Raw genomic sequence first — 27,568 nt, 5'->3', positions numbered from 1 at the left:
AAGAACTGCATGAAGGGATCGTAGGAAACGATTCACGCCGCTGTCTCCAACATCGAATCATATGCGCTCTGTCTCCTTCATTTCTGTTGGCTTTCACGATGAGCTTCCCTTTTTGCGATCTGTTGTTTCGAGGGAAACGTGGAGCCCATCTTGTCTTTATTATTTTTTGGGATCGTTGGCTGAATTCTGGTTGTAATCATGAAGAATAAAGTGCTCGCTTTCGTTTATTCATTCTTTATCGCAGGGCATCATAATTGCAAAATCCTAGCGCAAGGAAGAAATGAAAGAAAGAACTTTAGCTCTAGAGAGGATTGGAGACTGGAGGGTAAGTCCAATTAGAGCTGTTCTCTAGACTTGCAGTACTACGCACCGCACAGGACGCACACGGAAGAGACAGAGAGCATAGACTATTAGGCAGTCGACAAAGCAAAACACATCATCCATCACTAGCGACTCCCTTTAGCATTTCACATATTGGTTCTCCCTGTTTGATGCGCTTATATTGTCAAGAAGCTATGCTCTTATAGAAATCGGTAATCATCAATTGCCGGGTCAGATCGTAGAAACCTTGCGATAATTCGATTGATAAGGGTTCCTTATTTGTTCACACGAATGCTAGCTAAAGATTACTCTCTCTCTCTCTCTCTCTCTCTCTCTCTCTCTCTCTCTCATGCATGCGTGGAAACATTACTTTTCATCAGCACTATACGAAACGAAAACTCAACTTGGATAACGAAAATCGCCCTCAAACGTAATCTGCTTTGCTCGAGCATGGGCACACGTGAATTGGACCATGACAATAGATGTGTTCGGTGTTCCTGTGTTACTTCTCTCTGCCTTCTCCTTCATGAACAAACTAAGGCCTCGTTGGCTCGCCATTGAAATTGAATTATTCATGGAATGAGAATCTTGATGCTACGATTTCAGAGTGTGATGTCGGCAAGCACGGAAATTTGAGTGATGGGATTGTCATTAAATGTACCCGAACTATTCCTGATCGGCCATTTGCTCATTTAAGAGAAAGAGCCAAAAGGTGAAGGAATGTAGCAGGAAAAGGTGTGGATGCTCCCAATAACGTCAACGTGAACCCTGCAAATTGGCCTTGTTTCCATGGGAGGCTCATGACTAATTCCCCTAAAAAGGACGCGAGAAGTTGAAAGTTGGAAAAGGAGACAAATCACGATTGATTCATCAGCACTTGGGCTTTGATCCGATGAAACGAATGAAACCTTCATTAATGGCTTCAATTCCTCCTATGTTCACTCAAACAAAAGCAATCTCTCCCACAAGAAAGATGCCAAAGAAGCAAAATATGCAGGACTGGTTTTTGTACCGCAGATACTCCGGAACACGTGACCCTTCTGAAACCAACTGTCCTAAAGCAAGCAACTTTCTGGCAGTAATTTCAAGAGGAAGATGACCCCATTGAATCCCACATTCCACTTTTAGTTTCTTCTTCAAACAGGAGGATTATATGGCAGAGAGAGAGAGAGAAAGAGTGAGAGTTAAAAAAGAAGAGAAAAGGAACAAAAGAGCTAGAGAAAAAGAAGGCGCCAGACACGGGAAGTGGACTGTCCTCCATTGATTTGCATAAAGTAGGGTAAAGTTTTGCTCCATAATCTTATATTTTATGCTGTGTAAAGGAAAAATGGGGTGCCTATGTTTTTGACATGGGCAACATTGGATGGTGGTGATCGAAAAGAGAAGGCAAAAGTTAATATAGTAAGTTGGTAGATGAGCAGTTGGAGTCATTAACTTCATCTACCTTTGGCTTATTTTTATTGAGGGTTTTGTCATGACATATTTGAGGTAATAATTTAGCTGAACTGAAGTCTCAAACCAAGTTTAGTGCGGTACGAGAGTGTGACTAGGGGTGAGCAAAACATCCAGATTCAATTCGGAAAAATTGGCTTCGCTAAACGGGATAGGTTCTCAATATAAAAAATTGGGACCTGATAAAGTTCGATTCGGCTCCCGGATTGATGGCGGAACCCGCAAGCGATCTACTCGGAAGCCGGATCGACTAGGTTAGTGCTAGCAACGAATCGGTTTTGAACCGGTCAAGGAATTTTTTTTTTGGGGCCTGCTAGAAAAAATAGGGCTTAGAAATTCCAAGCCGATTTACAGGCCTAGACCGAACCGAACCAATCCTAGCCGAACCTGTTCGTGCTTAACCTAAATTTTTCTTTATGAAAATTAAAAATAGATTAATATTACCTACATTTTCATGTTTTATATATAATATATTAAAAAGAACTAGGCAATGTTTTTTTTTTTTTATATGTTACAAATCTCTTGTCTTTCTCTCTGGAGCAAAGCATAATTATGCAATCGAAGTGTGTTTTCATGTCACATGCCCTTTGCCCCTTTCCGGGTCTCATGATTACGGAGGTGATTGGATAAGCGCTAAACCACGATCGTGATATATACCGGAAGGCGCAAAGGGCGGAAAAAGCGCCCGAGCGAGCGGGCCCCGCGGGATCAAAAAAGGGCAATAATAATGTTGGCCTTCGAGATTTTATGTTTCTTGGTGGGCCCCCCACCGAAAATAAATCAATTGATATGGAGAAAAAAAAAGAGAGTAAAATAAATGGAAAAAAAAAAAAAGGGCAGACGCCGCATGAGCGATCGCGGTATCTTCCGTTTTTTATCCGAGGCGACATTGCTGCGAATTTGCGTCTCAATCATGTTCCCCCACCCCGATAATCATTTTGCTTGCCATTACCGAGCATTAATCATTATTATAGCATGCCTAAGATGCGAGTGGGAATGTTTTTTTTTTTTTGGACATGATTTGATCGAACGACGGTGAGTCGTGCCCATTTGATATATAAGAATGGCGGGCTCTACGGATGCGTTCCTTATTTTAAACGTGTCGGTACCCGTTTGTCTTTGCACCCCCAATTTCCTCCCGTATCTTTATCTCCTGTAAAGAGAGGAAATACCCTGTGAAATTTTTATGTCCCGATGATCTCGAGATCAAGACGATGACCGAGATGAAACTTTTTTAAGGACTTGCTTAGGTCCAATGTGCCTAACATGTGAACGGAATGTTTTTTGGACATGATTGATCAAACGACGGTGCTAGTGATATGACTCCATTATATACATAGCATGCGAAATTTAGAATGGTTGGGATGCATCGCTGCATTTATTTTGTCGCGTTAGGTCCAAATTTTGTCACCTCGGCTATAGATGGCAATATAGGTTTTACAACCCTTCTTTAGATTCGTTTCGTTGTCAAAGAGTCGGGTGGTATATGGATCTCTTGATTTTTTTTTTATTGCGGATCTGGATGGGTTCAGAAACTAAAGTTCGCCTAGAATTGAGCTAAAGCGGATGTGAATAACCCATTTCATTCAAAAGAGTGAAACTTGGAATTGAAAATTCTGAAATGAAAGGAAGGAGGCCATTTTTCAAAACGGGTGGAGGTTGGGTCTAGGAAGGTTCGGGTATGGGTCGCTAAAATAATATATTTCTGTTAATGGGATTTCATTAAAATATGATATTTGGGATACTTGTTATATAATCAAATGCTGAGAATTTTCAATTTAAGATGCATTGACTTTTGCTCACATGGCTTACGTTCAATCATGATCTATGTTCTCGAAGTGAGGAGGCTAAACATGTTAGGACGGACCAAGGGCATCCTCTCATTGACCCAAGTTCCATGTAAGAGATGTGAGATTCTTAGTTCTCTTTTTTGCTAACTATGGATGTTAGGAAGCCAATCTAGTTCTTAAACATAAGTATTTAAGGATTTTTGATTTTAAATTTCCCCTCCCGACTCGCGTGATAGCTCTCACCATGCAAGGACCGCACAGGCGGGATATTCGTCCCACATTGGAGAAGCATGCCAATTAGAGATAAGAAATCGCATATTCTTATGCAGGATTGATATGTATATCACTTGCGTAATGTGATTGGTATGGTACATCGGGCCATTCCTATAAGTTACACATAGTTTCTAAGACGAAACTGGAAACGACTATTCAATCGGATTTGGGCTTGTTTAACCCAAATCGGACATGTATGGATTATGCGTCTGATTTGGATCTCGATCTCAAATACGATTTCGAGAACATATATCGGACTCGACGATGTGCTTGGCAGCAACAAGCCCTTCCCTTACCAATTGAACTCGATGACCAATTGGGGCAAAAAGCTTGCGAAAGGGCATTTAGATATAAAAATCACGTGTCATATGGATTGAGCTCAAATCAGGCCCAATTAGTGCCAAGCACCATCGTACTTTTTCTATTGATGGATCGGCTCGGGCAACGGGTTAGGCCCAACCGACCCAAGTCCGCCTATTATCGCCTCTAATCCAAACTATAGTCTATTGTATGTGACAAGAAATAAGAAGATTTAATGTCTACCTATGCATGTCAAATGTACGGAATTTTATGGGCTCTAATTGCAAAAAAAAAAAAAGGACTTTTGGGCCGATTGGGTGCGACTCAATGGGCTTCAAGTGTCCTCTTTCCCTAGGCCAAGTTGGGCCTGAAGGTTGTCGCGGCGGTGTTGGGCTTTTCTATCTTGGGCCTCCGTGATCATTGGACGGGGCCGGTGGGCCTATAGGTCGGGCTTAACTCGTCAAATAAAAAACATGCCTCGGTTTTCACTCGGGGATCACTTTTATACCTCTAATTCTAATGGATACGTTACTAGAAGTCCTAAAACAAGTTCGATTTGTGCATCGAGTATCTCCATTAACTCTGTCTAATTTGGCTGACGGAGAAATACGAAGTGTCTTTTTTATCTATGTTTTTGGAGCCACGTGGTACTGACATGGCATCGAATGGGTGACACGACTAGAAAAGACCCAAATGAATTACAAAAACCAAAAAAAAAATCCAGAGATAAAAAGATAAGAAAGAAAGGCGGACAAAAATAATTACTAGATTTTTCATGGGGGGTCATCAATGGGGCAGCGCATCGGGGTGGAGGGCCTTAAAGGCGCGCCTCCGCCCTAGCTGCCGCCCTAGCCTTGGCCGATCAGGGCCGTTGACGACCCTCTCATCGGGGACTTGGCAAGGGTCACCGGTCCTCGCCCAGCCAAACGAGGCTATGCTGAATCTCGCGGATCTTTCCACGTGCATGAATCCGTGCGAGAACGGTTGGATCAAAAGAAGAATCGAGCACCTACCTTCAATTCAATGCATCACCAGCTTGCCAAAAAAGTCCCAGCCACTGTCTCTGTCGGCAGACGGACCGGCCATTGGACTTGTGAACTTAGGACCACCACGGCAAAAGGGACTTGGTCAATTTCTCTTTGCCCGATCATTACAGTCCGTTCTTGCCTGCGACAAAAGATCCACCGAAACCTTTTGCCAGAACGAGCAAGAAAAACTTCGCCACAATACATGATGGCAAAGCATTGTTTCGTGTACAATGGTTCCATTTTCCTCTTTATCCATGTAGCTGTTGTCGATGATAAGCAACTCCAATGATAAAAAAAAAAAAAAAAATCATTTTTTTTTAGTGTTAATGAGTGCTTGAAGATATTGATTAAGTGTGATTTATATACAGTAAGCATATATTCTTACACGTTATGTATGCCACCTTTCGTTAAATTACCATTTACACACCTGTATTTTTGAAATATCGTATATATACTCGAGTTTTACCTTTGGAGACCATTTTGCACCTTCACATTAGTAATCTTCGTGTCCCTAATTTTACGGAAAAAATGAATGCCACTCTCTTTCAAGAAACTGTTAGTTAAATCCTAAATCCTCGCGCCCGCCCAAAATCGTCTTCATTCTACGTTAAAATGAGTTTACAAGGTAATTTTGATTAAAGATATATAAATAATATTTGTAAAAGTATTGCGTCAGCGGTGATGTGTGCTTTTTGCATTTTAAAAAGGGAAATATTTTGGCCACGCGTCTGGTGGATAATGCTCCAGATGTCACCATCGTGGAGATTTTCTTCAGTCGTTGATTCGATCATTGCCTCTTATTTCCTACTCAGTAATTAAAAAGCTTCTACACGAATTTATCACTTCCTGAAAAAAAAAATGAATTTTACGAATAATTTGTTCATTTCGTTTGCAAGATGTTTTAAGAAGAGCCATATGCACATTAAATGAATGATTTTTCGTACGTAATTCGCGAAAAAATAATGTTCGGATATCTATGTCATCTTAAGAAATGATAAAAGCGATGATGCTCGCTTCTTAGTTCTAATTTCAATCGAAGGAGGCAATTTCTCAGCTTCCAGCCTCGAGTTTTCATCAGGTAAGTAATGGGGTTCGTGTTCGGGTTCGGCTTCGAACTATAACGCCACCCACCCACCTTTCGAGTTGGAAGTTCGGAACTTGAAAGCATATCGAATGAAAAATAAATGTATCGATCTTTTTAGTATATTCGGAAATTAGGGGTGTGAAACTATTATCTCCTTGATCTACTTTTTTTTTTTTTTAACTCGATAAATCAACAAGGATTTGGACTTGTGAAGTACCAAAAAGGGCATACACACGATACGTTCGATGGTTTTCAACACAAAATAAAAAAGAAAGGATAGGAGGAAGACAAACATTTTTGTTCTATGGGGGGTTGGATACAAAACTTGGAAAGTCCACAAAAATTGTACAATGTAAACATCTTTTCATGGCACTCATACATTTTTGTGACTCCCCATTTTGATATCATGCAAAATTTTTATAAAGTAAGTGCAGAATGATCTAAAAGAGTTTAATCATCATATTCAAATGAGTGTATAGTTTCATATGTAAAGTTATAATTGATGGGCCTAGACTAAACAAAGTCCCACTTCTTTTCAACTCTGCTTTACTTTTCTGCCGCCACATTTATGTTCACAATCGTGCCTTTTCATCTGTAGAAAGTTTCATGATTGCGTCACCCGCATCTTCTTCATGGTTTTTTCCAGACTAATTGTATGGTGAGTCGCGCTTTAAACTTTTTTGAACTATCAAAGCGAAGATGTGATTTTTCTACTTTAACACTGTTTTGATTATCTCGAGTTTTGGTATCAAGAACAAATCCCTGATCGCGGCTCGTAGTTAGAAGTTTCTTGATGGCTCGCGGCGAGAACACGCTCGTGAAGCGGCCATTGCAGCCGCTAAAACCAGTGACAGCTCTTACGCTTTCGCACCGGCTTCACATGCCTCTTGAGCATTTGTCTAAAGCGTCCTCGCTTTGATCACGTTCCTCACTTTCTGCCTCTCGCTCTCGCTCCTTCCTGAAATCTTGGTGGACTGGAGTTTGCGCCACCTTCGTCGGGGACTTTTCGATCCGCATTTTCGGAGCAGAGATCGTCCGGGTCGGTGATCCGTCTTTCTTTATGCACAGCACCTTCTGACATGTTTTTGTAGCCAAAGTTCTATTCTTTTGTTGCTTTTCTTTCTGAAGTCTTTCTGGGAAGTGTTCTTGCTTCTTGCCTCTTTTTTGGGTTCCTCTCGGATCGTTCTGATTGGTGACAAGTTGAGATCTTTATCTAGTAGGTTCTTCGGCTCGTTCGAAATTTGGGATACCCATTTGAATCTTGAGCTCGAAACTTATCTGGTTCTGGCTTCTTCGTCTCTGGGTTTGTTTTGCAGAGATGGATTCTTGCTTTGCGAGCTTGAAGGTCAGTGCACGACCCGTGCCAGGAGGAGGCATTATCGATCGTAGTGTGTTCTGGGGTGAAAACTTAAGGGTTGGTCCTATTAATAAGCAGTTTGGAGCTCAGTTATGTAAGAGCTTGAGAAGTGAAACAAGGATCGGACGCGTCAAACCTGGGATTGCTTACTCCGTTCTTACTTCAGACATTGACAAAGAGAACATGGTATGATGGATGTTGCATTTCTCAGCCTCTCCCTTGTCTTTTTTATGGCTCCGTTTAGTTTTACTTTTCAGTCTTGATGTTTCAACGAATGGGGAGTGTAAAAACGGGCAGTTCTTTAGTTGATGATGCTCTCCTCTCTGTCCTCTTATCTGAGATTTACTTTTGATCCCAAAAAATTTCCTCATGTGGGTTCCTTGTTACTTTCCTTGAACTATGATTTCAGACTTTTCAAGCTCCAGTGTTGGAAACTCCAAGAGCAGATCCGAAGAGTGTTGCTTCAATTGTACTGGGAGGAGGTGCTGGAACTCGACTGTTTCCGCTTACTAGCAGAAGGGCCAAGCCAGCAGTAAGTGATTATTCCTATATATGCCCGTTGTTTAACCGCATAGCACTCCCTCCATTATATAATCAATTATGTTATTTTGTTAAATCTGCAGGTTCCTATAGGAGGATGCTACCGGTTGATTGATATCCCAATGAGCAATTGCATTAACAGTGGTATCAGAAAAATATTCATCTTAACACAGTTTAATTCCTTTTCCCTCAATCGCCACCTTTCCCGGACGTACAACTTTGATAATGGCGTCAGTTTTGGTGATGGATTTGTGGAGGTATAAACCTTTCTCCGATTTTATTATTCATTTATCCTGGATTCCTGATGACTTAACTTAAGAAGAGATCTAATTTAATATGAAAAAAAATTGGTGACGGAAACAGGTCCTCGCGGCAACTCAAACTCCGGGTGATGCTGGAAAGAGGTGGTTCCAGGGAACTGCTGATGCTGTTAGGCAATTCATATGGGTCTTTGAGGTGAATGCTTAGGGTTTTGGCAATTACCTGTGCATTTTTTTTAAAGTTCCTCTTGAAGTTGAATGTTGGTTTCAAATTATTTCCGCAGGATGCCAAGAACAAGAATGTGGAGCATATCTTGATATTGTCCGGTGACCACCTGTACCGGATGAATTACATGGATTTTGTGCAGGTACTTCAAAGATTTCATCATACGGTCCTTTATCTTATGTGTTTGTAAGTTTCAACGGACCTGTTGTTGCTTGATTGCAGAAGCATATTGATACAAATGCCGATATCACAGTTTCATGTGTCCCGATGGATGACAGGTACTTCTTGTGGTTACATATATTGCCTTCGAAGATTTAAGAGCATGTTAAGCTCAGTTCTCCTTGACATTCCAATTATTTTTGGGACAAGCAAATTTTCTTGATTATATTGTTTCTTACATCTGTTTTCAGTTGTACTAAATTTAGTGCTACTTATGAGTTTTGCAACTAACCCTTTCTGGTTTTTGTTGCTGCAGTCGTGCATCGGATTGTGGACTGATGAAGATTGACAGAACTGGACGGATCATCCAATTTGCCGAAAAACCAAAGGGCAAGGAGCTGAAAGCAATGGTATCATTAATGCAATAAACATCTTCCTATCATTTGACGTGACTGCTTTGACTGTTTCCTTAGCAGACATCATCTCTGCACATCATGTAATGCATCAACCAGTTACTATTCTTATTTGGGTTCTTGTCTCCTGCACAAACGTCTGCCCACAGCAAGTCGACACTACTCTTCTTGGGCTATCAAAGCAAGATGCAGTGAACTTGCCATACATTGCCTCAATGGGTGTCTATGTATTTAAAACCGATGTGTTACTAAAGCTTCTGAGATGGAGCTACCCCTCATGCAATGATTTTGGCTCTGAAATAATTCCGACAGCTGTTACAGAGCATAATGTCCAGGTCAGGACCTTTTCTTTAACATAGACTAAGCTGCGGTCTCTCTCTCTCTCTCTCTCTCTCTCCTTGGAGATGTGTATTTATATGTAATTTGTACTTGTAAGCTACCTTAACAGAACTGCTGACTTATCTGGATGGTTTGATTTGTCAGGCATATCTGTTTAATGACTACTGGGAGGACATTGGAACAATCAAGTCATTCTTTGATGCTAACTTGGCCCTAACAGAGCAGGTGTGTGCGTGGTATTGCGTCTGTAATTATTATTCTTCTGGCCGATAACTCAAAGTTGCCAATGTCAGTGTCATCTAGCTAATTCAATAATCACCTTTTATGCTCTTTAATCACTTTGGATCTTCTTGGCTACAATTTCTATGTCAATCTGGGGCTTTATCTCAATCAAGTTCTCATAAACATCATAGAAGTTTCAAGTTTCAAACTTTAGCGGTCGTAAAGTGATACCTTTTGTCCTTTAAGGAGACAGTGGCTTTTCTAATAGCTGGTTAATTTCCTGTAATGCAGCCTCCGAAGTTCGAATTTTATGATCCGCAAACTCCTTTCTACACTTCTCCAAGATTCTTACCCCCCAGTAAAGTTGATAAATGCAGGGTAAGCTTGTCAACACGATAAGTCTCTGTTGTTGTCTTGATCTACATCTGTCTCTTATTTGAACTGTTTCTGCAGATTGTAGATGCAATAATCTCTCACGGTTGCTTCTTGCAAGAATGTAGCATTGAACACTCCATTGTCGGCGTGCGCTCGCGTCTAGACTATGGTGTTGAGTTTAAGGTGAGCTGCTTTCATATGCATTCTTCGACCTTTTGAAGATCATAATGGGGATTGCTTGAGAAAATTAGTTTTCAGATTCTTGGATGATTCTGTTGGAATGTTGACATTTTCAGCTTTCAACTTTTTGGGTTAATAGATCCCAACAGAACATTTTGAGGTGGTGGGCCATATTTAACAGGGGCAAATGGTGCCATTCAATTTGTTCATATAACTCTGATGTCCAGTATGATATTTTTGAATTGCTGTATCTTCATCCATTGGTTGTATAGTTGACTTGAACCAAGTCAGGATGCTTTCACTGCGAGTCCTTCGATTACTTGATGGTCGTTTTATGTGTCATTTTTTATGGACACTAATTTCCTTTGTCAATGTAATGCAATAAGCAAGTCATCAGTATAGACATTCCAAATTTGCTATAAGTTCATAACACTCGGGTAAGTTCATGTGCCAATTTCTGTAGCAATGGCAACATACATGGTGGGTGCTGGTTTTTGAGATACGTTTGAATTCGCAGGATACCATGATGATGGGTGCAGATTACTATCAGACTGAAGCTGAAATCGCATCTCTTCTGGCACAAGGGAAGGTTCCTATTGGGGTCGGACAAAATACTAAAATCAGGTAATGTTTCATTATTTGAATAGGCGTGTCTACAGGAAGTTTTGAGTCGACAGCTTGTTCATAGAATACTTCTTAATCCTTTCACTGACAATTTCCCTTTCTTCTCCTTTTTCAAGCAACTGCATAATTGACAAGAATGCCCGGATAGGAAAAAATGTGGTTATTCACAACACCGATGCAAGTATCACCCTTTGCAATTTTGATACTTCAATTCCATCTGGATTTATGAAAATATGTGATCCTTCCATTTACAGGGCGTTCAAGAAGCAGATAGACCGGAAGAAGGATTCTACATCAGGTTGGGGATAACAGTCATACTGAAAAACGCGACAATCAAAGATGGAACCGTCGTTTGAGAAGAAAACAAAGAAGTCCGGCGGAGTCTCAGACGTCATAGCACTTGTGATTCAGAACAAAGCTGGCTAAATCTGTACACAACTTTGCTGCTTTTGCGGCTTTTCCGTGCCCAGAGAAACTAGATCCTGCGCTACTGGGTTGCGAAGTAGTTGTCAGTTATGTAACTAAGCAGTTGAGATGCATATAACATGAGTAGCTACTAAGATGCATATTCTGAACAAGAGAAGATGTTGCATGGGGTGTACTGGGATGTACATATTATATGTAGAGAGACTTTGGACCACATGAAAATGAGACTATTATAACACTCGGCATGAATGCAGCTCCCTCTCCCCTAGTCCTTATCGTTTCTCATGGCCTTCTATTCTGGTGATCGTCGCACCATTTAAGCTGACGAAATTAGCAGATTTGGCAAGATAAAACGACAGTTCCCTGTCCCATTCTTTATTAATTGGTTTTGCTGTTCATTTCAGTCTCTTTGTTCCACCTTTTGTTGTCGGCGGAAATCACAACTTTTACGGGTGAATTTCCTAAAAACCCCCCAACTTTTGATCAAGTCTTTAATCTGTCATGAACTTTTTTCTGTCTTAGAAAAAACCTCAAATTTTAGGTTTAGTCCCAAATCTGCCCCGAACTTTTTTTTTTCTTAGAAAAAATCTCAAACTTTAAGTTCAGTCTCAAATCTGCCCAGATTTTGTTTTGTGTAAAAAAATCAGTAAATTTCAATTTATTTTCAAAAATATAGCCCGTGATCCAGTCTCAACTTAACGTGGCACTTCTACGTTGATAAAAAATCCAAATTAGCAAAGTAATGGGGCGATAGGTACAGACCGACGTTGCATTTTTACTTCGATAACAAATCCAATCCAATAAAAATTGTTGAAATTCTCCAAAATAAAACCATTCTAGGATATGAAAGTTAGGGATGATAACAAATCTACCCCAGAAACTTTTTTTAATCTAAAAAAAAAACCTAATTTTTAGGTTCAGTCCAAATTTGCTCCAAACTTTTCTTTGTCTAAAAAAAGGCCACATTACTTTGTTGACGTGGATTTGTTATCGACGTGGAAGTGCCACGTCGAGTTGGGCCCGGATCACGGGGATATATTTTTGAAAATAAATTGAATTTTGGTGATTTTTTTACACAAAACAAAATTCGGGGCAGATTTGGAGCCGGATCTAAAGTTTGGGGTTTTTTCCGAGACAAAACAAAATTCGGGGCAGATTTGGGACTTGACCTAAAGTTGGGGGGTTTTTTTAGGGAATCAGGCCCGACTTTTACAAAAATACAGAGAAACAAGAGATTGATGAACCGTAGAGATTTCCAGGGCACCCTTGTTGCTCCTAGGTCTCCGCCTACAAAATACCCTCCATTGAATCTTCTCAGTCACTGCCAATCTAATCATTTTTTTGCAGCTTAAGCCTAAGCAGATTGGACAAACTAAATGTCCCGAGTTCGAGACATGGAGATGTCTTAGCTATCTGTGAAAGCTGCTAGTCAGGGTGGCTGGGAGATTTTCTAGTTTGGTGAACTCGCTTAGCACAGGAAGGTGTCACGCTCCCAGTTGACGATTGATATCGTTGACCACGTGGGCCTCTGGTCTTTAGAGGCCAAATTCCACCTGCCCATATTTAATGAGGAAGACTTTTAAGTTTAGAATAGACTGCCCATATTTAATGAGGAAGACTCTGAAGTTTAGAGTACACTACAAGCGTCCAATTTCTAGAATCAATAGTGTGGGGGTGTGTAACTGTTGGGTCCAGACTTATTAGTAATTTCAGCTATGATACCAATGTTGGACGGTCTTGCTCGTCTGTCTCTCACCTTAAAAGCTAGCTTAATGGGTGAATTTTTCCTCATACTTATAAACTAACTACTAGTCCCTTCCGCAATAGGACTTGAATAGCAATAAGAATTTTCTTGGATTACCAGGTGGGGGATGATGGGTTAGGTGATCTGAGCGCCATCGCGTGATGTCTTGAAGAACAGGCATTATACGAATAATAACTAGATCTGGTGATGCCTGGCGAGGTCGTCCTGGCCTGGGCTAGGGTCGACCTGCTAGATTTGGCGAGGGGTACCTCGCCGGCATTGCCCTCACTTAGGCTCGGCCCGGCGATGCCAACCCTTGCTTGTTGAAGATACAAATGGGTACAGTAAATATCTCTATACGAAAATTAGAGATCCCGTATTGATTTAGCGATGGATATTCAATCTCGCGACGTTCCACCTACCCCTACCAAATAAGGAAGACTTTAGATTACAATTGTCCAATTTTGGGAAAAGTACCAAAAAAATCATAAATCTATTGTATTAGTACAAATTCGGTCCTGAATCTATCAATTGAACCAATTTAGTCATAAAACCTTTCAATTGGTACAAATGTGAAAATATTGAGCAGTATATTGGTTCAATTGAAAGGTTTACAACTGATTTGGTACCAATTCAGTAAGATGAGTACTTTTTTGGTACTTTTCCCGTCCAACTTCCAATTTGCATCCAAGAATATACCGAAGCACACAAACAGATCCCTAAGTACCGAAATCGTTATACAGAGTGATTTCGCGAAAACTCACGTAGAAATGTCTTTTCATAACCTCCGAGGACATTTGCTATAAGAGCTCTCTTCTGTCGATCAGTCAACGTGAAGTGCGGGCACGAACAGCAATAGGGATTTTCTTGGATTATCAAGGTGGGGATGAGGGGAACGAGAGGGTAGGTGATCTTTGTCTGGGCCCATCGCGTGATGTCCTTGAAGAAACCTAACCATTTCCATAACCCAAGAAGACCAGACACCCCAAAAAGAGTCGAGACCAAACCCCAAATTTGGTAGGCACGTTTTGCTCCAAATCCAACCCCAATAGAGAGAGACACAGAGAGAGAGAGAGAGAGAGAGAGAGAAGAGTTCTTTGATTTGATGAGAAGGTTTGAAACTTAGGCCGGCTGGTGAAGATTTTCTGGTCTTGAGTGGTGCTGGCTGTTAGGTTCTGCAAAGAAAGAATTTGTATTGTTTGTCCCACCTCTTATTGCATTGGGAACTGTAACCCTAAGCACCATATTTCTTCAGGAGCTCCACTTGAGGATGGGGAGCTCAGGCTGCTGGTTGTGTGAAAACCTTTCTAATTTTGAAGGGGGTCGTTAGGGTTTTTTTGCCTTCAGTATTAGCTACCTATAGTTTTGTGAGAGTTAGTTTTCTTTATGCGCTCTAATATTCATAATTGCTGCCTCGCCCGTTGCTCGAGGCCTACATTCAGATCACGAGGTTCGTTCTTTACTTTCGGGGGCGCCCTTGTATGGGTCTGAACTATTTCGTGTTAAGGGTGTGAAAGTGAGGGACAAATACCGTACCCGATGGGGATTATTGAGATACTATATTATAGTAAATCTCTTGCACTGTGAGAAATCTATAAACCCGACACTTAGAAACGACAAAAAAAAAAATTGAAAATTATTTCTATTTTTTAAGGGCTTTCCTCCCTTTTTTTTTTCCTTTGAAGCGTTTTAGCCATGGAGATTCCCGTGGACCATCCCTTATTGGGGTCCCAAATTAGTGGGGCTATTCTTAAGTTCATCGGATCAAAAGTGAACGAAACTTAGAAATGTGGGTGTCGCTAACGACCGTTCCAAGAGCATTCTGTCAAGTATGCTAAGCTTTTAAGGCATCCATCGTGCATAACACGAGGACAATCGGCGTATTGAAAACGGTAAAATTTTCTTAATCAGTTGGTTAACGAGTGTCCAATCCCGATAATATTAGCAGAGCCCGAGACCACGATCCCTTTTTCCACTGGTGCCTGATCTACTGATCAATGTGCTCCATATCTTTGTACGTGCATGGATTCTTCTCTTGAAAGCCTTTATGGATTCAGATCAAGGGGCCTCAAGGACGGTAAAATCCTGCACGTCACGAATGGTAAATTTTCGTTGGCTGTTTAGTCTGCTCTATACAACACTCTTTAGCCAGATCCAACTAAAATTACACGAGACTTGATATGTCCATGCATACCCTCCATCTATATGGCCCCGCCTCGTCCATATGTTCTTCCGCAAGACATCTCTAAACTCGATAACCAAAGTCTGTCAGGCTAGTGTCGGTAAAGATTGATTCACGAAATCGATCCGAACAACAACGTAGCGGATCCGCATCGGTTAATCTTCGCTCCCCCGAAACCCATCCGGACATTCAGTTCGCCGATTCCGTCGAACTAAATTCCGAACTGAATTCCAGTACCACGATCTGCAAAAAGCGTTGTTTCGCTGACGTGGCGGTCCAACGTTAGATTGTCCCAAAAGGGAACTTGCGGGGTTTAGGAAGTGGGTGGGGTCCGAGCTGCCAACTACCACGCACGTGACAAAACCGTCGGGTGGTCACGCGAGGGCGGGGGGGGGGGAGGGTGTTTGAGCGGTAGGTCATCAGTTCACTTCACTGGGCCCGCTTTAATTTTAGTCCAGGATGCTTTATATATCAGCTGAAAATTATCACCTAGCAAAATCAGAAAGAAGACAACACAAAGAAAAACCAATTTCACCTTCAATTAAAGTAGGAGGAGGAGGAGGATCAGCAGACTAACTATGAGACCGGAATCCCAAGTCGTGTGCGTCACCGGCGCCTCCGGGTTCATCGGCTCGTGGCTCGTCATGAGGCTGCTCGAGCGCGGCTACACCGTCCGTGCCACCGTCCGCGACCCCAGTGAGTATCTTCGACCGATAGTTTTGAGTGTTGCCGAATTTAGCACGGGCCGATGATGTTTTTTCAATGGAGGGGTGAAGGGTGTTCTGTTTTCTACTGCGTGTTCGATGATGTTGACTTTCGGGTGCCTTTGGTGGTGTTGTTGACACAGATAACATGAAGAAGGTGAAGCACCTGCTGGACCTGCCCCAGGCCAAAACGCACTTGACGCTGTGGAAGGCCGACCTCGCCGACACGGGGAGCTTCGACGAGCCCATCCATGGCTGCACCGGCGTGTTCCATGTGGCCACGCCCATGGATTTCGAGTCCAAGGATCCTGAGGTTCGTAATTTCGCTCCTACTTCTCGGATATTCGATCTTACAAACGCATGCGCGCGCGTGCTCGAGCTTCCGTTCCCCTGCTTTTTCCCTTCGGTTTCGGTTTTTTTCCCCGGTGGCCGGAGCTTGCGAGCCGTAGCCGCCCGCGGGCAAGTTAGGGTAGAGGAAGGAGGGGTCAAAATGGCAAGAATAGGAAGAGTGATTGTCTTGTTTGCTTGCTTGCTTTGTGTTCATCGTGGATTTTAAATGTATTATACGCAGTTCTCGTCAAGCAAGTCTCATTCGTATAGACTTGTCTTACATGAATGTCAGATGATGCAATGCAATTGAATTTAGGAAATAAACAGAAAGATGTGCATCCAATCAGCTTGTGTTCGAAGTGTCTTCTTTACTTTTCCTTCGCATATTTTCAACATTCAATTTAATATGGAATCTAGTGAAAGGGGGGCCAATCCGAATTGTAAAAGTCTTAACACGGAAAAGATCTACCCAAGTGATCAAAGAACTGAGCTGTGCTTGGGACTTTCCTAATTTCTCTCCTTTCCCCCCAGAATGAGGTGATAAAACCGACGGTGGAGGGAGTTCTGAGCATCATGAGAGCATGCGCCAAGGCGAAGACCGTCCGGCGGCTCGTGTTCACCTCCTCGGCCGGGACCCTCGACGTCCAGGAACACCGGAAGCCCGTCTACTACGACGACGACTGGAGCGACATGGACTTCGTGCTCGCCAAGAAGATGACCGGATGGGTCGGTAAACCCGCGCCGTCCCGTTCTTTCCCCTTCCGATTGCCGATCTCTTCCCTGTTATCATCGTTTTCCTAAGTTGATTAGGGCTCATGAGGGTTGTTTCGTGCTGGTCCCGCAGATGTATTTTGTATCGAAGACGTTGGCAGAGAAAGCAGCTTGGAAATTTGCGGAAGAGAACAACATGGACCTGATCAGCATCATCCCAAGTCTTGTTGTGGGCCCCTTCATCATGCCTTCGATGCCACCTAGTCTGATCACTGGCCTATCGCCAATCACGAGTAAGGTCCCTTCTTTTCCTTTCAATTTGATCATTGGGAGTTGAGTAGTAATCAGAACTCCCACATCAAAACTCAAAGACTTATGCAAACACTGATGGGACACAAAATTTGTAAATTCATGAGACAAAATGGAAGATATCAGGTTACAAATTCCAACTCTATGAGGTCAGGTGAAAGAAAGACTTTCGCGAAATTTCATGAAATGCCCGACTTTCAGTGTCCACGAAAATATTTAGATATAAATTGTTGCCGATAATGAAAACGTCTTTCATTGACTAATTATTTTGAGCGATACAAGCGATTATTTTTAGGAAAATATTATCCAAATCATTCATTTTCTGCGAAACAAGCGGAGCCTTAAGCTGTCGGATTGAAATCTGGTCTTACTTTTGAGCCAAGCCCAGCCTAAGTGAGAATAGACCTTTTATGGGGTAACAGCCCAAGATTTACCTCAAACCCATGTAGCTTTCACGGTGTGAAACATCATCATGGCATTGTACGCCAGACGCATTCTTCCTTTGTGATCATTTTGCAACAATGTTTCACTCGTGACCCAGGAAATGAAGCTCATTACTCCATCATGAAGCAAGGTCACTTTGTCCACACCGACGATCTCTGCGAATCCCACATCTTCCTATTCGAGCACCCGGAAGCCAAGGGACGGTACATCTGCTCCTCCCACGACGCCACGATCCTCGACATCGCGAATTTGCTCAGGAAGAAGTACCCGGAATACGATATCCCCACGGAGTACGTAATCGCATCTGGGAATAGGACTAGTCCCGGCTAGGGCATTGGGCATCGGATAATGATAATGGTAAATGGTTTTGCAGGTTCGAGGGAGTGGATGAGGGGATGCAGCACGTTTCTTTCTCCACCAAGAAGCTGTTGGACTTGGGGTTCAAGTACAAGTACACCTTAGAGGACATATTCGTGGGAGCTGTGGAGACATGCAGAGAGAAAGGGCTGCTTCCTCTCGCGCACGAGAAGAAGCACGCGAACGGCACGTGCTGAGACGCAACCCTGTCTGCGCCCCCAGCCGCCACAATCGTCTTTTTTCTCCGTCGCTGTTCTCGTGTTATGCGTAATCGATATAATGAATTGGATCTTTATCCCTACTTTTAATTTCCACATGCCATTCACTCAATTGTCATAAATTCAAAGAGTTATACTGAGGAGAGAATGCACCTTGTGCTGCTGATTTCAAGAACACGGTGATAACGAATGAAGGCCTGTTTGATTGGATTTGCCCATAGTTCTTTTTCTTCATGGGAACCGTGACAGCAGAAATTCTTAGCGAGCCGTTGTACGTTCAGAAATGAAATAGACTTTAATTGTTGAATAAGCTTTACGTTGTTCTGCATGAAAGGAAGAAATGCAGGAGGCCACATGGAACTTTATGCTTGCTTAGGCCATGAACCGGTTGACTAATTTAGCCGAATTTGGAAAATAAGTAAGGAAAAAGAAAGAAACCGAAAAAGAACGATGGGGTTTTGGTTCACGCACGTTCCGAAGGTCTCGACAAATCGGATTAACAACGTTTCGGAGCACTCAGATTTTGAAACTTTCCAAGCTACGTCTTGACTTTTGGTTAGTCGTGAGTAATGCTTATCTCATTTTGTAAACTCATGTCGTGGAATTAATATGAATTAGATATATTATGAGTAATGAAAAGCATTGCACGATATGATTTTGTTAAAAAGATAAAAGCGGTGTTTAGAGCATATTTATTACATAAAGTCAGATAGGACATGTATTACTTATTTGAAATGGGAAAGTATCTTCTAATAGTTGGAGTTTATTGTTTTGTGAATGGTTTGAGGAATATTTTATGAATAGAATTGCGAAAGATTATATGCGTTGATTCATGAATTTGATTTATGAAATGTATTATGCTTGATGAATTGAATTGTGAAAGGTTGTATGTTTTGGTTAGTGAACCTGATTTATGAAATGAATTGTGGATCTGATTTTGTGGGTTATTAGGGGATGAGTTAATGATTTTATTGTCATTGCCATTATGTTTAGAATTCATTGAGAGGTTGTGAGAATGTATACTGCTTTTAGGATATCCTTATGGGCCGAGCCACCGGCTGGTATAGGTGGAATCCTAGCCAAGGAAGATCTCGGTAGCTTTTGTCATAGTTGGATATTAAGCATCACATTGATCAATGGGATGGATCATTAATCTTTGATTTGATATTATTGATTGAATGAGTATTTATGATATGTAGAGAAGTTTGTTTAAATGATATAACTCAATTTTGGTATTGTACGTATATAATATACTGAATTTGGGTAAATGAGTTTATGGTATTGTTTTATAAATATGTATAGTAAATGTTCAATCTACTTAAAAGAGACATGTTTTATTTACCGAGCAATGATTGCTCACTTCATTCGTCTCAAATCATTTTCAAGTTCTTTAGCTAGAGGTAAGTAGGACGAAAACACTATTGACAGGAAATTTTTTATATTTAGAGATTTTTTTGGTAGAGTTTAAATAGTTGTATATATGTCCGAGATGAAATTTGTCGGGTTTAGTACTTGAGTTTAGTGATGTATATGTTCTTTTGGTAAATTTTAGAATTCTGTTATGTAATCAACTCACTATTTTATCATATATATCAATAGATATATATTTTGCTGACATGTTTATATTGATTTGTATTTGAGGATGTGTCCATGCCAATGTCAGTAACGAGAAATATTCCATCAAATTAATCCTTAGCTCCATATATGATGTGTAGAGTCATGTTGAAGTGGCTGTACATTTTCAACTGCAACATTTCAATGTCAATTTTGACTTTTAAAATTAGGACTAGTGACGATAAAGACTTAATGTTCATCACCTCAATCTTTAGAAACAGCCAGACATTCGAAAAGAATGGCTCAGAAATTTTCTACCCATATTATTTCAGAGCATAAATTACAGGTTAGTTTGCTCACAAGAGAAAAAAAAACAAGGAAGAGCATTTTTGGGGTTCAAACAGATCTCATCTTTCTTCGGCACTGCTGAACTTGTTCCACGCTTCCTGGAATAACATAATCGACAATGAAAATATCCTCGTCACAAAGTGTAAAACTAAAACCAGATTTTGCTTTTACGTTAAGTTGCTAAGTTGTCGCGATGAAAGATGAGAGTTTATCTCGACTATTGTGATGGAAGTGATGAAAGCTCAAGATTGTAACGGCAACAGACCTTTAAGAGATCGAAAACTTTTTCGCAAATGTACTTCTGCTGCAAGCTAGCACCTCGTTGCTGCAGTTTGTCTGGATGGACACAAAGGGTGGCTTTCCGGTATGCTTTCTTTACAGCAGCCGTAGTTACAATTTCCGTCAACGGAACAGGCTGCCAACCGCTATCAGGCCCTAATATCTACAATTGAGGACAAAAGATCATTGAGATGCGTGGCTGTATTAACCGAACTGTAAACTGAACATCTCCATCTGTTTCTGGCTAAGAAGCAAAAGGTGCATAGTGCATAAGAGGTGAATTCACAAGTGGCTTCTCAGGGATAGTAAAGAAAAATGCTGTAAAGAGGGATCTTGAGTACTGGCATAAATAGGGTGGAACCTCTTGAGGGCTAAAAGTCAAAGTTGCGCTATTTAATCATGGCAATACCCTGTTGGGAATTTTTTTCTTTTTGCTAGTTTACTTTCAAGAGAAGTCACTGGTCTGTAATATCAGATCTAAAGCAAAGCCATCAAATGAGGGTATCTAGGCACACCCTTCGATTTAAGCAAGTAAATTTTTTAATAGGCTAGGCAATTAAGTTTATCTATCAAATGAAGTGTAGAGAGAGAGAGAGAGAGAGAGTAGAAATTAGCCCGTACATATTGTAGCGTTGACAGCAGAGCACGCAAGTTTCCGTGCTTCCCACTTGACCACCTTTTAATATCAGCATCAAGAGATTCCGCTAACCTCTGCCGTAGAAGCCAAAGAAAATAAGACAAATTTTTTTTTCACCAAGAATATCTCTGTCCTCTTGGCTAAAGGACCGAAAAATTATCGAACTAAGTCGAAAAGACTTACATTTCTCTCTGCTTGCTCTCTCTGAGCAAGAAGATCACGCTTGCTCTTCTCTGCAAGAGCCTTTGCCTGAGAGGAGAGAGCACGATATTAAGCTCATCACATGTCAGAAAATCTATTTATGTTAAAAGCATAAAGAAAAGCAGGAGCCATACCGCACGTTCTGATGTTCTTTGATACCTATCCAATCTAGCTTTACGCCTCTGAGCTGATTCGCTATTTGTCCCTTCAGATTTCTCACCCGAGCCAGTACCTTCACGAGACATGGGAAAGTGCCAAGAGTTACTAAGCAGGACTCGAACGATTCATCTCTATTTGAAAGGTAACATAAGAAATAGCATGAATACATTTCCTCTAGTGAAATGTCAACTAGGAGTTTCATCTAGGGTTCGCCCATTTCCTTTGCTTGGCCACATATTTTACAACATACGGTAACCCGCATGCGCGCAGATGCACGTGAGTGGGTGTCATCAAAGGTAGTGAAATTCTTTAAGACATACCATTAGTATCTGAAGACTTTGGATGTCTTGAATCACTAGAAGGGCATGAGCCTCTATGTTGTGGATCCTACAATGATAGTAAGATGAGCTCCTCCACCATGTATCATATCCCACAAAGGAGAGAATAGAGCATCATAAATGGAAAATACTTACATGTGATGATCTCTGTCCAAGTTTGCGATCTTTGCCAGCACCAGACAACTTTTCAGCCAATGCCTTTTCAAGGGCACGCTCCCGTGCTTCTGCAGTTGCTCTTTCTACTGCAGCACGTTCAGCTTTAAGTCTGGCCTCTATAGAATTCTTTTCAGTTAATTTACTATTTGTTTCTGAAGAAGCCTTCCCTGTCTTCTCCCGAGCTTGTTCCATTACTCGCTGTCGGGCTTCAATGGTTGCTTTTCCCACAGCAGCCCTTTCCCGCGCCTCAGCATAAGCCCTTTCACGTGCTTCACGTATTGCTCTTTCGACTGCTAATCTTTCCTTTTCGCGTGCCCTTTCCCTCTCTTTTGCTTCATCTATTTTCTTAAGGAATTCTTTGTCCACCCCTATTTCCTTTTGTTGACAATCTTCAGATATCCTCTCGTCCATTGTCAGGGTTGTGTAATGATTCTCCTCGATTTTTTCTGTACTTTGACTAGTTTCAATACTTTGATGTGCGTCCTGAGTTCTCTCTTTCCGTTCGATGGTACCATTAATCTGCTCAGGTTGCAGAGTCATTTCATCATCAAAACTTCCACCTTCATCAGAAGATCCTACATCACTATTCACTTCTTCAGATTTAGAGGATTCGGTCTCTTCTTTCCAGTTCATGGAAATTTCAGCCTCATTCAGATCATTAATGTAGTTATTCAATTCAGGAGCCAATCCTTGCAAAGGCACTTCCGAATTTGGAATCGTACCGGATTCTGGTATGTCTTGTTCATTTTGTTTCCCTCCACTACTAATCCCTGTATCGCTCAAGTTCACGTAATTCTCCCTAAATTCAAGGGTCGCGGTGGCTTCACCTACCTCCTGATTGATTTCATTGGCTTTCAACATGAAGCAGGTCATATCACTTGTTTCAACTTTACATCTTTTCTCCAAGTCATAATCATCTGTAGAGGCTCCTGAGCTGCGGTCATTTTCTTCCTCTCGAACAGAAGAGTTCGTTTCCACCATCTCTTCATCCCCTTCATTTTCCTTTTCATCCATTAGTACATCAATATTTTCATTGGACTCATTGGGTTCATCGCCTTCTTGAGTCCCGGTAAACCCCTCACATGCCTCCCTGTCACATGTACAAATTGCATTATCATCACTATTCTGAGTTTCATGACTTTCTTCTACTTCATCTTCCACTCCCATTCCAATGATTTCCTCGATTCTATCAGTCTCTATGCTATTTAAAGCTTCTTGCTCTCCAGCATCAGCACTCATCTGCTTAGTATCCTCGTGTATCTCTTCATTCACGTTTGCTCGTGCAATCTCATGAATGTCTCCCGCTTCATTTTCTTCTTCAAGTCCTTTGTCTTCCGTGGATTCAACCAAATCATTAGGTCTCTCCTTCAATCTTTCCTGCTGATGGAGTGTCTCCAGCCTTTCTTCACTATCTGATTCCATGCCAAAGTTGTCATGCTCATCATCATTTTCTTTAGGGTTGCAAGTCTCCTCTCGCTCTCTCTCAACTACCGACCTCTCACAAGAATCTTGCAGTGCCTCATCTTCTTCTTGGCTACTCATCTCTTCCAATGTGCCATTGCTCATCTCACCGTCACATTTATGATTATGTGCATTAGTCAGTTCTCCCTTGTGAGCTTCTATTTGTTTCATCTCATTCCCTTCCCAATCACACTCCTCCCCAAGACTCCGTAAATTATTTTCCTCCAACTCCTGAGCTTCAAGCATTTTCTCAAGCTCAGATTTGTTCAATTCCTTTGGTTTATCCTGATATTGCCAAGGATTAAAAAATTTCATGAACTTCCACAGATTGCCTTCTTGCTCCAGTGTCACTTCTCCCTTAATTTCACTCTCTTCTGGATGATTCAATCCTTGAGAAGACTGGACCTTGACTTCTTGCTTGTCACCTTCTTGTACCCCTCTTACTCCAAGCAGTTTTTCATCAATTTTCTCCTGATCCAGAGCCTCTTCAACGGTTGTCAGTGAATAACCAACTTCTGCTGCCTTCTCAAAATCTATATTTGCCAGGGTTTCACTTGAACTCTCATCACAAGACGGCATCAGATCATTCACTCTAATCCCTTCCTTCTGCTGCTCTATTGGCACTGATGCATTTTGCGTTGTTTCAGAAGCTTCATAAGAATTTTCTGCTTCTTCCCCTACCTTTCCTAGCCTCAAATCTGCACGAATTTCTTTGTTTGCCTGCTGAAGTATGCCTCCAGGGAATGCTTTTGAACTGGAAAGGTTCTCCTTATCACCGGATTCTACATTTACAGAGCCTGGTTTTACATTATTTGCCCCTCTAGCCCTTGCAGTCAACTGTGCTGAAGTATCGGTTTCACATATTTCCTGAGGTTCCTTCTCACAGCATCTGTTAGCTTGCTTAGCCATTTTGCGTGCCCTCCTGTCTTCGGCCCTGATCTTTTCCTTAAAGTTTACATGGCCTTGAAGACCTTCCTTCTGTCTTTCCATTAGTTCCCTTGCAACTTTAATTTTTGCTTGAGCCTTCTCAATTGCTTTTTTCACCGCAGCTGCAGAGACAGCTGCAACTGAATTTACATCCACATTCTCATCAAAGTCAGGTGGCGAATAAACACCGGCAACATCTTCGAAAGCACTGCCTGGAGAAACCCCGAATTTTTTCGAGTTAGATGACACGCCAATAGGAGTTTGAGCTCCAAAAGGTTCTGTTCTAAACCCATATTCATATGTGTCAAATAACAGATCGTTTGAAAAGGATCTGTTTCGATCAGATTTCTGAATGGAGATTCCTTCTTTAGTAGAAGGTTTGTCAGAACCAGTAGCCGAGACTCCTGACATGGCTTTCTCGCAATTGTTGGCTTTGCCCATTCCATCACCAGCGTCTCCACTAGCATAACCATTCTCAACCACAGACTGTGGCTTATTACCTTTTGACTGTTCCAATGGAGCAGTTTCTTCAATTACATGGGCATATCCTGGTACATCTCCAAGCTGGGCAATGTGCACTCTCTTATTTGTTTCGCCATTGGTTTCCAAATTTACTTTGCTATAAGAGACATTGAACTTCTTCTCCCTATCACGTGAATGGTGTGATGCTTCATGAGATGACACCTGAGTCTCATTCAAACTACTGGCAGACAACTTTGAAGAGGACCTCATGCTATCTTGTGTCCTAGACAAGTAGAAACACAAATCCAGTCAGATCACATGGTCACAAGTTTAGCTCAAGTGCAAACAAAGATACAGTCAAGGGCGAACTGGGTCACAAAGAATGATAAAGGAAGAGCAAATGGAATCGTGAGCTATTTCAAGTACTCGGCGTCCAACTCTTACATAATGAAATCGTCTCTCTTAAATACAACAGCTCGCTTTATGAGAAACCTCATAATCTCTCCACAGATTCTTATCAAAGAAAGACTAATTAAGCTGCCTTTGACAAGCATTGAATTAAGCCCTAAAAAAAGAAATATCCTTTGCCAGAGTACATTATCTCCAGAGTTCTTTCTTCTCCTCCTTTAGAATTCGAACTTCCTCTACGGCAGAGTGCCCAAATTGAAGGGGAGGGGATCAAAAGAAGCACCTTGATGTGGTGGTTGCTTGTGCTTAATCAATACCTCATAACCTTAAAACCTTGCAAAAACTCTTGGAACATCTGCACGGTTTCACAAACTGGATGATATGGGTCGGTCCTTGCTCCTTCACTCGTACTTCGTAAAAATCCAAAAGCTAATGGTTCTGTCACACATATACCATTTCAAACGACGACCCACGAAACAAACACATCCCTGTCCGAAATAGCCCACTCTAAAATCTGCCACTAACTAAAGAAAAGCTGTCGCAATGTGCAAACACAGCCACTCTTTAGCCAGCAAAACCACATTCTTCAGCTTTTTCACTTACTAAAAGTCCATACTTAGTACTGGATAAAGCTAACGGAAATTAAAAAAAAACAGAACTTGCGCACTATTACAGCAAACAGAGGCTATTCAAAGTCGATCACAACAACGCAGCAGCACACTCATATTCCAGTCAACACAACATCAACCCCAGCAACTGGAGTCACTACGTGCTCATCATTCAACGCCCATTCAGCGGAAACACCACCACATGCAAAGCAAGCAAGCAAGCAAAAAGAAAACAGGAATGCGAACTCGCCTCGCGTCGTCAGCGAAGCTCCTCCTCTCGGCGCGCTTATCCACCAGCTCCTCGTACGACGCCGCATCCCCGAAATCGCCGCGACCGCCGAAGATTTTGGCGTAATCGACCTTCGAGCTCCGGATATCCACGGGGGCCTTCCTCTCGTGGAGGCCGGGGAAGTCGAGCACGGGGATCGACGAGCGGCGCGCGTCCCTGGAGCCCCCGAAGATCTCGGCGTAGTTCTCCGCCCGGGGAGCGGCGGCGCCGGCGGCGGAGGCGGCCCCGTACTTGCCCGGGCCGGCGGCGAAGACGCCGTCGTAGATGCTCGTGCCGCCGAAGCTCCGCCCGCTCGCGAGCTTCCGCGCGAACGGAGCGGCGGGAGCTTGGTACTCCGTCGACATGGCGAGCTCCCGGAGGCGCTAGGGCTCGGCGAGCGCGGCTCAATGCGATGACGATGCCTGGACTTCTTCGTCTCCTTCCTCTTCGTCTCCTCCTCCTCCTCTGCTCTCTCACTTCTGTCCGTGCACTGCGCAGAGCTAGAGAGAGAGAGAGAGAGAGATAGAGAGAGACGAGAAAATGAGAGTTTCGCGGATTCTATGGCGAGAAAATGAGGAGAAAAACAGGAGCATGTGCGGTGTAACTGTCACCAGCCTCGTGGATCGATTGGCCGCGTGGCTTTCGGAGGAAATCGCCGATTTTTTGGAACAACTCGGTCGTCGGTTTGTCGCCGAGGGACCCCCGTTACAACAGCCAATTGCCATCATCGAGGAGGGCTCGTCTTGGCAATTTGAGGAAGTTGTCGTTGGCACGTCATTTGATTTTTGATTTTAGGGAAAAGTAAAGAGGGGCAAAGAGTACTTGCCCTAGCATATAGAGATTTCGTTTAGGAGAAACATTATATGTTTGTCCTTTGCGTAGATTCCTGATCAATGCGGACGATCCTGTGTACCGGTCTATGTCGACCCCTCGTATATACGTAGAATTGCCTGACAAGGAAAGGATGGAGAGGGAGAGAGACCGATCGAATGGGTGGGGACCTAACCGAGCCGGCGCCGGCGACCGGGTCTAATCATGTCATCCTAGTCGACCTTGGAGGAAAGATATTTTTTGAGCACTTTGTCACCTCTCTCGTGACACTTAGTTTTTGGAATCGCTCAAATTGTAATTGACTCGTTAGGTCACGCGTGCTGCCACACCATCTAATCAGGACACGAAATTTCCTTTCGCTTTTTCAGGACAACTAGGAAGCGATCAAATGAAAAGAAAATAAACGGATGTAGCATGCAAATGAGGGATGTCGAAGGGAATTATGAATTTTCAAATTGTTAGTTAGGAGGTTATGGAGTGACAATTTTAAAAAAACTTTAGTCGTTTTTTTTATGGCAAACATGCAAGTGAGGGATGTCGGAGGGCATTCTAAAACACGATGG

General features: G+C 42.2%; 3 protein-coding genes across 6 annotated transcripts; 2 read left to right on the top strand and 1 right to left on the bottom strand.

The window, feature by feature from the left end:
* Window positions 1-6,794: 6,794 nt before the first annotated feature.
* LOC115669865 (glucose-1-phosphate adenylyltransferase large subunit 1) lies at window positions 6,795-11,772 on the top strand. 4 transcript variants are annotated; one of them, XM_056321136.1, is made up of 16 exons: window positions 6,838-6,906; window positions 7,002-7,287; window positions 7,565-7,791; window positions 8,015-8,137; window positions 8,229-8,402; window positions 8,509-8,601; window positions 8,690-8,773; window positions 8,854-8,909; window positions 9,107-9,200; window positions 9,353-9,538; window positions 9,687-9,767; window positions 10,056-10,142; window positions 10,218-10,322; window positions 10,837-10,943; window positions 11,060-11,120; window positions 11,198-11,772. In XM_056321136.1, the coding sequence occupies exons 3-16, from the start codon at window positions 7,567-7,569 to the stop codon at window positions 11,297-11,299; spliced, it is 1,578 nt and encodes a 525-aa protein (XP_056177111.1). In that variant the 5' UTR covers window positions 6,838-6,906; window positions 7,002-7,287; window positions 7,565-7,566; the 3' UTR covers window positions 11,300-11,772. The 4 variants fall into 4 exon arrangements, with proteins under 4 accessions (XP_056177113.1, XP_056177111.1, XP_030446869.1 ...); XM_056321138.1 differs by lacking the exon at window positions 7,002-7,287 and having other exon boundaries at window positions 6,795-6,906; XM_030591009.2 differs by lacking the exon at window positions 6,838-6,906 and having other exon boundaries at window positions 6,962-7,287.
* Window positions 11,773-15,791: 4,019 nt separating this feature from the next.
* Window positions 15,792-18,586, top strand: LOC115669867 (dihydroflavonol 4-reductase). The gene is made up of 6 exons (XM_030591015.2): window positions 15,792-15,991; window positions 16,143-16,312; window positions 16,861-17,055; window positions 17,174-17,333; window positions 17,891-18,083; window positions 18,167-18,586. Exons 1-6 carry the CDS (start codon window positions 15,874-15,876, stop codon window positions 18,345-18,347), a joined length of 1,017 nt encoding a protein of 338 aa, XP_030446875.2. The 5' UTR covers window positions 15,792-15,873; the 3' UTR covers window positions 18,348-18,586.
* Window positions 18,587-20,221: 1,635 nt separating this feature from the next.
* On the bottom strand, window positions 20,222-26,734 carry LOC115669825 (auxilin-like protein 1). Its single transcript, XM_030590958.2, has 8 exons — window positions 26,157-26,734; window positions 22,020-25,173; window positions 21,867-21,933; window positions 21,522-21,619; window positions 21,370-21,435; window positions 21,171-21,260; window positions 20,536-20,712; window positions 20,222-20,368 (listed from the first exon to the last, which is right to left on the bottom strand). The coding sequence occupies exons 1-8, from the start codon at window positions 26,537-26,539 to the stop codon at window positions 20,330-20,332; spliced, it is 4,074 nt and encodes a 1,357-aa protein (XP_030446818.2). The 5' UTR covers window positions 26,540-26,734; the 3' UTR covers window positions 20,222-20,329.
* Window positions 26,735-27,568: the final 834 nt, after the last annotated feature.

The sequence above is a fragment of the Syzygium oleosum genome, unplaced genomic scaffold (assembly GCF_021117445.2).
Source record: "Syzygium oleosum isolate NSW1041296 unplaced genomic scaffold, Sole_v2.1 Sole_v2.22, whole genome shotgun sequence".
NCBI lineage: Eukaryota > Viridiplantae > Streptophyta > Magnoliopsida > Myrtales > Myrtaceae > Syzygium > Syzygium oleosum.
This window is presented reverse-complemented; position numbering and strand designations above follow the sequence as displayed.

Coding starts and splice junctions, on each gene's coding strand:
- LOC115669865 (XM_056321138.1), top strand. CDS start 7,567: ATGGATTCTTGCTTTGCGAGCTTGAAGGTCAGTGCACGACCCGTGCCA. Junction 8,774..8,853: donor ATTACATGGATTTTGTGCAG/GTACTTCAAAGA, acceptor GCTTGATTGCAG/AAGCATATTGATACAAATGC. Junction 9,539..9,686: donor TTACAGAGCATAATGTCCAG/GTCAGGACCTTT, acceptor TTGATTTGTCAG/GCATATCTGTTTAATGACTA.
- LOC115669867 (XM_030591015.2), top strand. CDS start 15,874: ATGAGACCGGAATCCCAAGTCGTGTGCGTCACCGGCGCCTCCGGGTTC. Junction 17,056..17,173: donor CCAAGAAGATGACCGGATGG/GTCGGTAAACCC, acceptor CTGGTCCCGCAG/ATGTATTTTGTATCGAAGAC. Junction 18,084..18,166: donor GAATACGATATCCCCACGGA/GTACGTAATCGC, acceptor ATGGTTTTGCAG/GTTCGAGGGAGTGGATGAGG.
- LOC115669825 (XM_030590958.2), bottom strand. CDS start 26,539: ATGTCGACGGAGTACCAAGCTCCCGCCGCTCCGTTCGCGCGGAAGCTC. Junction 25,174..26,156: donor AGCTTCGCTGACGACGCGAG/GCGAGTTCGCAT, acceptor CTACTTGTCTAG/GACACAAGATAGCATGAGGT. Junction 21,436..21,521: donor AAAGAACATCAGAACGTGCG/GTATGGCTCCTG, acceptor CTCTCCTCTCAG/GCAAAGGCTCTTGCAGAGAA.